Here is a 15,695-nt window from a genome sequence, read left to right as displayed (position 1 = left end):
AATATTAAACTACTTCAATGGAAAGGACAGTGGAGGATTTTCACACTCCGACTGTTCTTCTCAATAACCAAAGCCCAAATATCTTGCACAAGTAGCAACAGACATACGGTTGAGTCACTAGTGAATGTCAGGGTCCTCACACGACCCAAACTCACGTCACCAAACTATATCAATACGATCCATCATTGCTCCATTCAAAGTCCTACGAAGTGTCCACAAATGATTGGGTAAAATGATTAAGTTCACTGTGGACACGCAGCTAAGGCTAGTACATTACCAGGAACTCAGGTCGCCAAAATCAGTCTAGAGTGCCTGAATATGTGAGTAGACTTATGTGGGTGTGTAAGTGTTGAGGCAGATCGACCTCCAAAGTCAAAGACGGGAGCCTTCGGCTGAACTTCATATCCGACCATCCGAGGCTTCCCATGTTTGTACAGAGGGCCCCATTCGGGTCAGTGGGGGTGAAGGGTCGAGGCCCCTCCCGTCCCTCCTCACCTCTCGTTATTCTCTCTGGAGACCAGACGAGACTTCTCCAGCAGATACTTCTCCACCACAGCCCTGCAAGACAGAGAGGACGAGGACGAAGACAAAGGGGAAGAAGAAAAACAAAGAGGATGAATCACTTAACACAAAAGGTCACTTAGCTCTGTCCGTCCGTGTGTGTGTGTGTGTGTGTGTGTGTGTGTGTTTGTTTTCAGGTCATATGTGAAAGTGGGCTGGTAATAAAAAAATTAGGGGAGGAGCAGGAGGGGAAGTCAGGACAGATGGTCGGAACAATCAAAGAGTGAACAAAGCGTTCAGATGGATTGTAGCACATCACATAGCAACACACACACACACACACAGCCGAACAGACAGCTTTGGCATTCATTTATTTTATTTCATTGTATACTAGATGGATATGGAGACCGAAAGGCTACGGCGGGGGTAGAGGTATGCTTTCAGACCACTGCAGCCATGAGATGTGCACTAAAAGCAGCGGTATTTACGCATCGCATCAGGACAAGGCCGTAAAGTTGTCTAAATCAGATTTTACAAGTAACAGTTGTTTCTTCTTTAGCCAGGCAAAAACAACACTGACGCCGGTCCTCACGGCACACCAAGAATAGAGCCGTGCTGCGAGAAACACAGTTGTGTTCTTCTGCTAAAGCTGCAGCCACAACTATAGAACGCTTAACTGAGACCAGCTTCAGAGATCGACTCCACATATCTGCTGGTTTGAGTTCTGTTCTTCTCAGAATAGTCTGCACTGCAACTTCTATGGAAAAAAAACTTCAAAACTTCAAAACAGATGTTATAATAGATGTTGCTGTGGGATTTGTTGTAGGCGCCAATGTCATGGTCACACCCGCAAACACTATTTGAGCTCAACTTACGATGGGAAAATATTCATATTCATTCCCTTTTAACACGCAATGATGATGTATGAACATCCATCGATGAAATACCCCAAAACTAGAGAACAGCGCGCATATGCAGGAATGTTGACAGGAGCCTCTTTTCAGAAAAGCACAGGCCAACATACTGGCTATAAGGTACATCTGTCAGCATGTCAGTACATACCAAATATCTAAAAATACATACTGTACATGTTCATGCTCAGACATCTTTCACCGGCACACCTCCTCCCTTCTCTTTTCATTGCTCTGCTCAGATCCCAGTGAGAGAGATTAGTCGGCCAGAGACCCCCAAAGACTCAGAGAAAAACACCATCCCTGTCTGTCAGTCAGTGGGTCCGCTCACAAGGCAGAGCGTAGCAGAACAGCAGCCTTCCCTTTGTTAATCTCCTCTATTGACTGTCTGAATGGCTGCCACTGGAGAGATAGACAGGCAGCCTTTGTTAGGACTACAGAGCTGAGCGGTGATGTTGCTCCGATACTTTACTGGTGTGAAGCAGCACGTATACGTGAACTACGGAAAGGTGTTTTAGGTCGACTACATTTATGTTTTTTTTTTAGCATTTCCTTGTCTAAGAGGGTTCACTTTGTCGAACAGAAAAGCATCAGCCAGCTAAAATCAACTCTACTGATTGGATTACAGACCTTTCTCCGGGTAAGCAATTCAATAGAGCATGATGAGGCCGGGTGCCATTAGGAGATAATCAGGTTGGGGATGCCCAATTACTGTGGAGCAGAGCAGCTTTCGCCATGTTACAAATCAAATTCTATTTCTAGTATGAAACGCTTGTGTTAGCAATCTTATCCCATTAGCCTGCAGTCTGGCTATTGTACATGACATGTTGTCTGTTTTTTAAAGACACTGTATTGAGCAGCTGTTCCCTTCTCTTGATGAGGAAGTGACACAGCTGACCAGACTCTGATACAGCTCCCGAACAGTCTGACTGCTGAGATAAAGCAAGGACAACATGCTGGTGGTTGAAAGTTTCAGTCTACACACACACACACCGCACAGAGGAGGATCCACATGACCGGCCAGAAAAAGAGCGAAGAGGAAGCTATCAAGCGATAGAGAAGTGGAAGAGCCTGACGCGCTACAGGAAGAGGATACAGAAACCATGGTTTACATGTCCCTGTATGGTGTTTCGCTGCAGATTAAGGTAACATGGCTTGATTAAACCTGGTCTGAGGCCTTGTGGTTGGTTGCAAAAGAAACACACAAAAATACAAACGCATGCACCCGCTGTTACTCACCCTCTGACTACTCCACTTTCCAGGTAATTCACCTGGATGAATTTACCAAAGCGGCTGGAGTTGTTGTTGTGGGCCGTCTTGGCATTCCCAAAGGCCTGACAGAGACAACAGAAGAAGACAGAAACACAAAGTTAAGTGTCAGCGTATGAAGTCAAAAACAAAAACATCAACTAACAACTCCTCATGATTAATGCAACATCACTTTGGATGCGTTTCTTCAACATTTGTCTTCATCTTTTCAGGGATATATATACACATGCGTGTGTGTGTGTGAGAATGTTGGGGGTCTTAGGAGGGGCAAGCGCTTGCAACTAGTCCCCTCTTGCCCTCCTCTAACTCTCTTCCCATCCATCTCTTTCCTCTGTCAAAAACTTTCCCCCTGTGTGTGTGTGTGTGTGTGTGTGTGTGTGTGTGTGTGTGTGTGTGTGTGTGTGTGTGTATATAAGAGACAGAGAGCATAGGTCGGTGATGATAAATGAGGTTGGGACAGCAGGTCTTCTGTAGAGCCGTGTCAGAGACAGAAACAGAGAGAGTACGTGGGTTTCGCTCCAGGCTTCAGACTAACGCTAACCCAGCTACCAGGCCTCACTGAGGGGCCCCGTTCACTGCATTGATACGGCAACAGAATAGCGCCCTCTTTTCATCATGATGCACATGCACACATGGTTACAGATAGAGAGACACACACACACACACACACACACAACAAAAGGCCACCGCAGGGGAAGTTGACTCAGTGCATGTTAAATAGGAGCCACATTGCATCTTCCAAAGCAGTTGCAGGGTGAATTTGATACAGTGGTGTTGTGCACAAACACACACGTACAGGGTCTGATTGAGATTCCTTAGGATGAACCGTTTTACCTATTTTAATTCATGCCGTTTCAGTAGACCTGGAAGTTTCACATTCACACGCTCTTTGATTTTTCAGTGCACTACAATTAGATATAAATTAGTTTTGAGACCTGGGGGAGTATGTGGCAAGAGTTGTTGCCCGTTGATGGATGATGCAATAGATGCTCAGTTGTCTCTTATCCGCGACCAGAATTATACATCTTCAGCCTCACCTGGACTTGCTCAGACAAGACTCTTACCCACCCACCCACTCACTGGGCTCACACACCCACTCTCTCGCTTTCTTTCCTTTTGTATGCGTGTGTGTGTGTATGTACACAAATTCAACCAACTGAAAACTATGCCATAATTTCTGTTCCAGGTTTGAGGGTCAGCAAGTGTGTTTTGGCACTGATGCTCCAAAGTGTCTCACTGCTCAACACTGCCCACTGTGACCAGTGGTGCTCTGATCACCCCGACTCCACAAACCTTGCAGCCAAGAGCACAGAAACCCTGGGAAATGTCTGCGAGGCCCAGGCCGCTGCACCACGGAGGGAATGCTAAACATGTCACTGCATTATACGTATTCAAACTTGCCCATGAGCTGAACGATCCGATTGGCTGGAAGGCTCAGCAGGTGTGGGTCTGCATATCCAGCGATCGTTTCATGACGTACAATTCGGTCTTATCCGATTCCTCTCTGTGGTGAGCCGGCTTCTCTGGCAGCCCACTCCCCTGTAGATTTCCACTTCAATAGAGCCAGACTTACCCGAATGAAGTCTCACATACCCATTCAGCCCTTTCACCCACTCACACACACACACACACTTCTCCTTACAAACCGAACTAGGGGAGTGTCCCTAAAACAATGCAGTTTATGACTTGTTTGTCTCAACAAGCAAGTGGGGCAGAGACGAGAAAGCATAAATGACGTAACTACATTTGGTCTTGTGTAAATCTGCAAACAAATTAAAAAAAAAAAAATCTGCATGAGGAAACGGCCTGACGTTGTGTACAAGATTAGATGTTCATGGAAAAAACTAATTCGATGTGCTGTTGACTCCTCGGACACAACTTTCTACACTCGGAGCAGTCACTTCTGTGTTGATCTGACAGCCTCAGAGTTTTAAAGACACTTTTTGCATAGTTTCAACATGCCTCTTTTGTAATCAGTAAAAGCGTACAGCTGGTGCTCGGGTACTAGACCTTATTGCTGCGTCCTTTAAAGTGAGCTGCTCAAAAGAGCTTCAGTTTAACGTTTCCACAGGCGCTGCCAAGGCCCCCCCCCGACACCGACACCTCACTACAGCACACACAAAGGGAGTCTCAATAGTCCAACCGTCACAAAGAGAGTTCCCACATACACCGAGGGCAACGGCAGGCAAACATTCATCAACCTCCACTTCACTCAGCTACAGACAAATATTAATTAATTAATTAATTAATCGTGTTCTTTCAGCCCAATTCAAGTTGATATGCTTTTCAATTACAAATAAACCGGAGAACCAAGCAACAATATTATGAACTGTATAATCACTGGTAGCCGCATTACTGGGGCACAATAATCACTGTTTGTTGTCCTGAATGTGAGAAAAGGCTTTGGTAAGAGCACATGATGTTGGCAGTGATAGAAGGCCACCGCGTCTCTACACAGTTCCTCCTCTATGCTCGGCTTGTGCTTCAAGCCGCCACTCTATCCCACAAACTACACTTAAACCCGCCGAGCTCAACTCAACCGAGTCGTTAACAAAGAATGGATTCTTTGACGAACAATAACGTCATCGATAGCGCTCAGAGGGGCCGCTGCTTCGTTTCAATACACGCTGAATGCTCCAGTGAATGTGGTTATACTGAACTGCATGAAGGTCAGAAACAAATAATACTTCTATGCGCTCTGTCTTAAGGGAAATGACTTGCAGGGTGTAGAGATACTGGATGACACTTTCACACTGCCAATGATTTGCCTACAAGGATCTTAACTGATCAAAAAGACTAACAATTCAATTATCGAGCATTGTTGCCAAATATTTAATCATTCTAGTCACAAATGTGTGATTCACGGCTTTATATTTCGTTGTAAATTCAAAACCTTTTTGTTTTGGACTGTTGGCTCGACGAAACAAGCATGATGTCGTTACTTTGGGCTCTGAGAAATTGTAATGTTTTACGACTTTATATTCAACAGATTGATGACATTTGTTAGCTGCAGCCCTAATCAATCGCATATAGAAGACAGTAAATGATAACATTCATTAAATATAATAAAGCTTGTATTTAAAGTATTAGGCCCGTTATCACATGACAGCTACACAGCATAATATAAACTACAGTGGAAAACAAACCAGCTTGTCTTGGATGCCAGCATAGTGGAAAATAGTGGAATTATTTTTTAATTGCTTCCGTATGCAATGATTTATTGTAATAGATGGTCGTTATTAGCAAAGGCTGGAAAGCAGATCAGAAACTTCCATACACTAACTTTGGACACAGAAGCAACTATTAATGGAATTGATTGACAAACAAGAACAGTTTCCGCATACCGAACAGACCGACATGGTCATGATGGAATCCTTTTGTACACATCACATTATGTATATATGGTGCAGATCACAGTCCATGTTGAGCCCAGTAGGAAACTGGGCTCCTGGCCTACTTTGTGACTTATTAAACTGGTGCGAGAATTTCCGCAATCCTCATTTTTAAGACGTGTTTAGTCTGAACATCACAAACCACACAGAGTTTCAACATCAAGAGTACACGTCATGTGCACATGTGTCACAACTGACTCCACGACTGCACATAAGGCTGCAATATGTGATGGCAACATGAACTACGCAACTGTCCACTAATAAAGTCTGTCAAAATTGTAACTTTTCTGCTGCATTTAGCTGTAACTCTGTAAAGCATTTTGTATTTGACATGCGTCAAAATTACTGGCATTTGCAATTTTACAATACAATTAGCCTTATATGTGACCGTGGCACTCGGTCACAGAGACTTCTCAGTGCAAACAAAATGGCGGGAAAGACAAACCTAAGTATTTTGCATACTGTCCGGTAGCAGTTTGCATCTAAAAAAATAAAAATAAATAAAATAAAAGGTATTTATGTGATCTCACACATTTTGTCTGTCTGGAATGAGAACATCTTTGCATGGGCAAACCCAACATTTAAATAGAGTTTTATGAAACGTCTAAATTATTGGTCTACCCCCCTGTATGCATACATAATACAAGGTAAAGTAATGATGAAGATGTCTGAGGTAAGAGGTTGGAAAAGTTAGAATAAAGTGTTCTAGCACCAGTTCTGCTCCTCTTGTGGTCTGGTGTTTTACCAGATTGGAGGCATTTCAAGCAGCTCCACCCATGTCTAGATGGGCACCACATCAAACTTCAGCCTGTGGTGTGGTCAGAGGACCATGAATAGACCCTGAAGTGGCCTGGGGGCATGCTGCTACATGTCAGCTGTATTTGGCCTGTAAGGGACAGCATATTCCACTCTTCATTATGATTCGGACTGGTGTGATTACAGTAAGGCCTTTCTAATAGTGCGTGCGTGTGCGTGCGTGCGTGAAATGAATGACATGTGTCTCAAACTCAGTAATACTCAGTAAAGTTTTTCCCAGACTCGTACACAATGCCACCCAGCCTGACCAAATATAACTGAGGAATAAAGAGGAGCAACCAATATGTAAAGAGATAAACAATGGCTCAGCAGACAGACTGGTCAGCTACTCCTCTGCACTTCCTGAACAACAATACAATACTTTGGTGGTATCCACACCCCTCAAAGCCCTAAGCTAACAGCAGAGAGAACCACTGCTGCTACTTCCCGTGTCGTAGCTACTTCCTGTTAAAAAAAGGGTTCTGGATGATAGGAACTTCCTGTCTGAAGTGGTGAGACAAAGTGGCATGGCGGAGGCTGGGGACTTAAGGAGTTAAACAGGAATCTGCAACAAATAGGAGGCTTTAATTAAACGGCTTTGTATTATCTCACATCTGTAGTAACGTCAACTTTCTATCAAAAGCTTTTCATGTTTATGCATGAGCAAGAAACCTCGATAATGTCAGAAAACAGCTTCTTTTAATTTAATCTTTGGAACTTTTTACTAGTTACGAAACCTCATTTTAATATATATGACCTACACGAGTAAACGGGACGATCAGCTGGAGGATTGGATATTTCTGTATAGTTATTCTCAACGATAAAATTATACTTTCTTGTCGTAACCTATCTCTTAACTTCAACGGTTCTAAAGTTGTCAAATTTAATTTTTTAAAGAGCATGGATGGTGCTTCACATGGCTTATTAAATCTAGTATTCGTCAAACATATATATATAAAAAAAAAAAAAAAAGAAGTAAATATTGGTTTAATCCATACTTCACTATGATTAACAAACATATTGCCTGCAATGTTTCATCTACCTCTCTGCAGCGGAGGAGGGCTCAGAGACATTAATAAATAGGCTCAACGACTGGCAAAAGAAAACAGAGAAACCAAAAGAACCTTGCAACAGAGGATCAACCCGTTGGACCAGTTCATAAACGACACATTCATTCAGAGCTGGTGAGCTGTTCTGCAGGCAGAGGCCTCATGCGTTCAAACTGCAGAAAGAATTAACCGCGATCTCTCCTTTACCTGCATTATTCTCAGGACAAAAGATTCATAGAGGAGAATACAATACAATATAGAATAGAGAAAAGTGGTACAATGAACTAAAGTAGGACAGAGGCTTTCCCACATGGTTTCAGGTTGGGGCCATTCAATCTGCCAGCAACACAGCAGTCAGTTCAGCACTGTAAACGATGACCTCATCGCCTCGAAATGTGTGACCCGGGCCTGAAGACCTCCACTGTAACACACACACACCTGAGAGTGAACAGCAGAGTGGCAGTGTGTCTGCCAAAAGGGACCAGATCTCTGCTGATGGAGGGGAAAATCTCCCCACCCCCCCTACCCCCACTTTTCTCTATCAGCCGCCTGGAACCAAAGACTGACAGACTGATGCACATCAAGGGACCAACGCTGCATCTAAACGCATCAGCAGTAGTTCTGAGAGTGAAGGCTCCAGTACTGAGTCAGAGGGTCTGGAGGGAGACAGATGATAGATGGCTGCACCGTGCCTGCAAGTTACTGTGGCTGCCCACCATGTATTCTTTCCTTACAGCTTGTAGCCAGTTCCATTTCATTTTGTTCTGCTCCATAGCACTGTGTGTTCCACTGAACTGTGTTTCACCTTTCATCTCCGTTTGGTACTTTGAATAATCTGCATTCCACATGCAGCTTTTCTGGCTAAAGGTCTATTTTTGGGCCACATTATTGTGAAATAATGAACAATGTGGAGAGGAGATTTACTTCCAGAGAAAACATTGCAATTAATTAGTTCCCAACACCAAGGAGGACTATTAAACTGAAACCCAGTGCTTTATTATCGCCATTGCATTCAGATTATTGTGCAGAGATATGCAGTCTGATATCTACTCTGCAGCCTCGAGCAGAACTTCATTTAATCTTTTTCCATCTCTTGTCCCATCTTAAAATCACAAACATACATCCAGAGTACATCAGGAAGCACTCAAACATAATATGACCCAGGGTCACACACACTTTCATGCCACCCAGTACAACATACACACACACCATCACATGCATACAGCATTACAGTCAATCAGTAGAGCTGGACTTGCGGGGCAGTCTAGTGATCCACAGCGTTGAATATATGCATCATAAGTAGAGTCTACACTGCGATGCACAATGTGAACACTCGACCCTCTTGCTTATGAGCGAGCATGAGCGTGGCAGTGATGTGGACGCTGAAAATGACTTCGCAGTAATCGCCCTGCTTGAGGTCTGACCGGAGGGAAATTCTTCCATATGTGAAAGTGGAGAAGAATACGTTTCTAATTACAGGAACGAAAAAGAAACAAAATGAAGTCAACTCTGTTCTTCGCCATGTAGCAAAAGGATTAAACTCAAAAGCAATACCGTTTCATAACCCATCTTTCACGATGCAAGCATTTCCTTTGTTCAACAAGTTAAAAGCTAACAGATGTCTACTTGTCCGCATGTTTTGGTTTGTGCCTCTTTTGTTGCATTGAGCCCTGGGTACTTAACCTTCTGCTGCATAAAGATACACTCGGCAGCAGTGACAACAGACTTCCCCTCCCTGGTGGCGCCCCATACAGTCTCTGTTTCGAAAAAAATGCATCATTATTCAAGTTACTCACTCTCCAAAACACACGGTCGAGTCAAAACTGCTGATAGGACAGGGCAGATAAAAAAAAATGAGTAAACAAGTACGCAATTTGAAAAACATTTTGAATGCAAATGTTGGAGAGAGGAAAGATGTGTATTCTGGTGGTGTGTTTGGTCTGATTAGCGCTGCCTTTTCCTGTGTATCAGTGAGGCAGTTGCTCACTCGGGTTAATCAGAAAACTAAGCGAGGGAGACACTCCGTCTCATCAGAGTCACACGTGACTCAGTTAGACAGACAGCTGGTCGGTCCAGAAACAGGCCTGAACGCTGTGCACCATTATTAGCAACCAGCTGGCCTCACGTATTGATTAAACACTGCATGGATTAAAAAGAAAAAAATTTAAAAAATCACTTAGAGTTCTCATGATTTATTGATAGATATTCTCCCACTGGCTGACATAACGTGTTGTATCAGTTTGGATTCATTGTGTCCCGTCAGCAGCTGCAGAGAGCAAGTCGGTACAAGCGCTTAATTTCTCACAGACCAGAAAGCAGGAAGAAGAGCAGTCACCTGACCCAAACGGCAACAAAGAAATATCAGCTTTTGTTCACAACAAAAAAAACGCTCCAAATGAAAATGATGCTGTTCATATACAAATAGTCAAAAACAGAACTCGTGATGTTACGCAATCAGTTCCCCGAAGAGAGCAAGATTGCATTTCAAAAAATAGGTGGAGAGAGAAAACAAACAAACTACACTATCTTCACTAGATTCATCTTCAAAAGGCAAGGGGCCACATAACTGGTTAATAAAGCAACTTCCCATCCTCTTTCTCATTTCTTCTTTCTGGGTTGACCATAATCTTTATGTTAAAGCCTTCGGCACTGCACACAGACGACCATGTGTCTCATCGGGTCAGCCCACGCAGGGAAGTGCAATTGGGTCACAGCCTGAAAATGCATTTGCTCGGTACTGCATGGGACCCCATACGTTCATGGGATGTTTTTATCATTCAGAACCACCGAGGAATGACAGTCAACATGAGGTGGTTGTCAGCGAAAGTGACTAGTGGAGTACACACGCAGGCCAGAAAAAAAACTGCTGTCACAGACGTTAACGTCTTACCTCCAGAACGGGTCCAGCTCCCAGTATGGTCCTCTCCACTCCGCTGGCATAGCCCTTCTGGCTGAGCGCAGTCAGACAGTGGATCAGGAAGTTGGTGCTCTGGGTCTTTCCTGAGCCACTTTCCCCAGAGATGACGATGCACTGGTTGACCCTCTTCCTGAGCATAGCGTAGTAAGCCACGTCCGCAATAGCGAAAATATGAGGCTCCAGTTTGCCCAGCTGGTGGTTCTCGTACATCTTGACGTACTTGGGGTTGTAGATGGGCAGGAACTTGAAGGGGTTGATGGCTATGAGGATGCTGCCTGCATAGGTGTAGATCTTTTTCTTGTAAAAGCGCGTGCGCAGGTTGTTTAATATGTTGTCCTCATTGAGGACGGGGAGGTTGCAGAGGTCTGCGAAGTCGTCCTGTGGAGGAGGAAGGAAGCCCCTGGCTGCTAGCTGGGCCTCCTGCTCCTTAGTCACAGGTGGGAGGTGGACATAATGAATAGTGCCATCATGGTTCCTCTCCTGGATCGGAGAAAGGAAAAGAAAAAAATGATTACATTATCTTAGACAGTTAGTAGTAATATTCTGGGCTGCTGCATTTTTGTGTAACTTGTTATTTGGGTTGACTACTTGTTTTTTGCTCTCACTGAAAATGGCAACAAAGAGGAAGCAAGAGCAGAAGTAGACAGGATGCGATAGTGAGACAGTGGGAGGCCTTTTCCCAGCGGCCCACCGAGTCTGACTGCAGAGTGAACTCTACCTGCAGTAAGAAGTAAAAGCCGAGGCTTCGGGGGTGTTGCTCCTGGGCTTTCCGAGGCCACAGCAAAAACCTCTGTGCCGGCAGGTCTCCGGCCTCCAGCACCCACTCCTCGCCGCCACACTCCTTCACCTCCGCCAGCACATACATGCGGCCGGGGTCCAGCCCGAGAGCCGTGGCAGCGTCTGAGATCACGGAGGCTGTGGTAGCGTCCTTCTGCACTCTGATGAGCAGAAGAACGGAATGACTTAGTTTGATCAATGCCGGTTTACAGCAGTTCCTCTACTTACATTACTTCAATGACATCATAGCTAAATATAAACGGTTGATGCTACATTTTATGGTCGCGATGCTGTGGCACGCTCACCTGAGGTTGCAGCAGGTGGTTGACTGGGCGGCCAGCCTCGGGTAGATCTGGAGCAGGTATGAGCGGCCATCTTGATCGTTATTAGGGCTAGCTGGCCCGCCTCCCCCTCCTCCTCCACCTGCGTTCGTTGCCATGGTGGCAGCGCCATCTCTGACACTCATCCTGGGCCAGGGGGAGTGGCCTCAGCATGCCCCTCTCACCACGCAGCACCTGGAAATGATTGATCAGTGAGTGACACGTCATTATTTCCACTTCATACATCCACACATGTTCATATTGACACTGGACCATGATAAAACGAGGCTGTTCGAGGCCTCAGTAGAAACCTGTGTAGTTACAACATTTGGGATGAAAGAGAGGAGTGACTCTCTATTCTATTCCAATAAACACTACTAAAGCCAGTAGAAAGAGACGGTGAACCAATAGAAGCATTGCAGCTTTCTCAAAGCCTAAAAATTGCGTAATTGCAGCTCTATGCAAGCATTTTAAAATCCCCCAAAAATAGATGATTTTCAAACAAAGTCTGAAACCACATGGGAAGCTCGTGCTTGTTTTTTGACCCTCTGAAATTAACATTCTGGACTGAATGCAACTCTGCTACAGAGATGTGTCTTAGATTAGCCTAGAAAAAAAGGTCCATACAGGAAATATAACAGTTTGAGAGGACACAGGCCTTAAATTAGCAACAGATCATCTGGAAGGTCTGTGTGTCCTGTTACGTTATTTACTTGCCTGAACTTCTTGCTTTGTAATCAGTGGTTCAACATAAAGAGATGTTAAAAATCTGTAAACTACAAAGAGTGACATTCCAAAATCTACACATTATTCCCTTATTCCAAATATTTACCAATCACCACTGAAATATTTTAAATATATAAAATAAATCACAAACAAACAACAAAACTAACTTTAAGGCAACCTTCAAGATATATTGATTCCATGATATTTGAGAATGTAACTAGTTTCCTATTTGTGGTTTTATCTAAAAATACAGTTCAGTCATCAGAGTAGTCGTGAACTAAATGGAGAAGAATATTACTGTTGCTCTAGAGAGCACATGAGCCTGGGTGCAGGGCTCAGACGTGTGCATTAGCGTTGACTGAAATGTAATAACACTGCAGTGCATTGACACATGTAAATAACATTGCCACTGAAACTTTACCGTAAGTTGCAGCTGCAGAAGCTTCACAGAAATTGAACCCTTCCGCTCAACGACAGCAACCAAGATGCAAAAACAGAACACACGCAAACCACAAACGGTGTGACGTCTGGATGTTATTCACTCTCACGGAGAAGACACCTACAGTGATGTGTGTAAGTTTCTGATGAAAGAAACTTCCTACTGGTGAACCACATGACTGTGTTCCATGCCATTAAACGCACAGGAGTCAATGAGGTCGGGCACCAAATCCTTTTGAACCCTTTCATGTAACTGCAACCCGGTTTAAAGCGAGAGTTTGGCAACAGAGGGTGCAAACCAATCACTGCATTTCTTGTTGACCGTGTATTAATGAGTCAAATCAGCTGATGTGGTTTTTAGCTGTAATTAAAACGTTTAGCCCTGCTCAACATGTGACTATTTCTACTGTCAGGGATGAGCAGTCATAACCAGTATTAGCAAGGTTTTATTACAAAAGATTCAAACACAGCATTTACACGCTGCTCCTGTAAAAGTTGAGTTCACAGAATGTTGACTTTCTACTGACGTCACACACATTTGCGCTAAATGGCCTTTAGTTCTCGTTTCAAAGAAACCCAAACTTTAAACACCAATCTATAGCTCTTCCATAACTACACACAGAGGAAAGAGAACAGTCTGGTTCATCCATGTACGAGGAGCAGTTTTCTTTTGGTACTCTAAGTGTCGGTAAAAAAACATCGGGCTAACACTACTCTGTAATTAGCGCTCAACTCGTTGTACAATCATCCGTCGTACAACTGCAAGCTAACTTTACTCTACGCCCAGATGACTGACGGTGTGTTGCTGTAGTTTCTTTACCAGACTGACATGATGGCAGCGTCACATCAAAGCTGATGAACAGAGAGCCTGGAACAACATGACCGATTCATTTAAAAAGGCAACTCTTTGAAGTAATGCTGAGGTATCTCATGCACACTAATATTCCACCATTATTCCAAATACGACAACATATCGAATATGAGATGTGGCTTGTAAACAGCATATTACGTAGGAGGTTTTTTTGGTGCATGTAAACGTAGTTATTGTAGCATCCATCTGGATCAAAGACAATAAACATGATCACGGTTAAGGCTGGCTGTACCCAAAATGAATGCAGAATAGTTAAACATATTTGAGTGTGAATGACAGTCCCAGGAGGCAGCTGGGTAAAGGTTGGTCTAATGATGGATCATGTAGCGTGGCTCCACATCAGTTATGTATTCTGTGTACACTGAGAGTCTCCCTTGGGAAACAGGAAGCTGGTTTAAATCACTGTGTGGCAGGCAGACTGCCCTGCTCTGGTAACCTGATCCCAGGTCGGGCCCTAAAAGTGCAGAGTCCTACAGTTTATCACTTTTATCAGTCAGGCAGAGACAGTTTATTTTCTCAACTTGAAAAATAAGAAATATTATAGTCTGAGATATTCCTAAAAAAAAAAAATAAAAGGCTCTTGCTTGAGTTATGAAATCAAGTTCTCCATTCCTCCATTATAAAGGTTTGTTTTCACTGAAAGTACACATTAAGAATAGCGAATTAAAATCATGTGCAAAAAGATCTAGTTTCGTAATGTGGCAAAGATAATGTTGGGTCTTTTCTTCCTCTACTGTATAACAATGGGATCTTTTGTCCAGAAAAGAATAAATCACAAACAATCTCACCCAAAAATGTTGAAGAGATTTGAAACCAAACCACACGGTGCTCACGCTAACTTGTACCCAATAACTTTATTAGACCCATCATATACATACAGGTACATTTCGGGGAGCAACTTGGGTTCAGTGTCTTGCTCAAAGGCACTTCTACATGCGGGCAGAAGGAGCCGGGGATCGAACCTTGTGATTAAAAGGACGACTCCCTCTCAACCCACCGGGCCACAGATATCTTAACAAAGCTGCAGCTCTGGAACCACTTAGGTCACTGGAGAGAATTAGGGGGGAAATAAGAGCAGCTTGGGAGTCATGAGTTTGTGCCTCTGCCAGGATAGCTGACCACAGTCCCAAAAAACATGCAAGCCTGTAAAATGCCACGGCATGCAAAAAAAACAGCAGAGACCACAAAAGACAGCATCATTACGATCCTTGATCACGGGCCCCGTCTGGTTTGAGTCTGTTACTTTAAATCCTGAGCTGCTCTCTCAACGAGCTTAAAAAAAAGAGCTAAAACAAAGTACAGAATATGTGTGGAAGAGGTTAAGCAGTTCATCTCATGTTGTGTGGCACTGCAGAGGGGGAAAAAAAACGGTGGAAAAAGGGGTAGTGACAGAGAGAAAACTGAACAACGAAATAGCGAGGAAGTCCGAGGAACAGACAGAGAGAGAGGGGTAAACATCTAAAAGTGAGACAGAAAAGAGAGAGGGGTCCCAGGGGACAATCAAAGGAGACAGAGGCTTTGAGATAATACTGCTTCCTCCCTGTGGAGGAGATCCTTTGCGAGGATGCCCAGCATTCCTCAGATAAGACCCAAGGTTGTCTGCTTTGCGTAGGCTTAGCCTGGCACTTTAGCTGCTTACTGAGGGCTGCTGGGAAGACACTGGAGCGCAAAGACTACAACAGAGGGTAGAGAGGGAGCTCTTCATCTGCTTACTGTGGGCAGGACGGGG

General features: G+C 44.0%; 1 protein-coding gene across 2 annotated transcripts in view; it reads right to left on the bottom strand.

The window, feature by feature from the left end:
- The window catches only part of LOC306776751 (myosin IXB), a 46,266-nt gene that overhangs the window by 18,254 nt on the left and 12,317 nt on the right, over positions 1-15,695 (bottom strand). For both annotated transcript variants that reach the window (XM_079267561.1, XM_079267562.1), the window contains exons 2-6: positions 11,917-12,126; positions 11,553-11,772; positions 10,808-11,314; positions 2,652-2,746; positions 496-558 (exon numbers count right to left, since the gene is read on the bottom strand). In XM_079267561.1, coding sequence (XP_079123687.1) covers positions 496-558; positions 2,652-2,746; positions 10,808-11,314; positions 11,553-11,772; positions 11,917-12,077 — 1,046 coding nt within the window. In that variant the 5' untranslated portion in view covers positions 12,078-12,126. The remainder of the gene's footprint in view (positions 1-495; positions 559-2,651; positions 2,747-10,807; positions 11,315-11,552; positions 11,773-11,916; positions 12,127-15,695) is intronic.

This window comes from Melanostigma gelatinosum (genome assembly GCF_949748355.1).
Source record: "Melanostigma gelatinosum genome assembly, chromosome: 4".
NCBI lineage: Eukaryota > Metazoa > Chordata > Actinopteri > Perciformes > Zoarcidae > Melanostigma > Melanostigma gelatinosum.
Note: the sequence above shows the minus strand (reverse complement) of the source record. Positions and strands in the feature narration are given on the sequence as shown.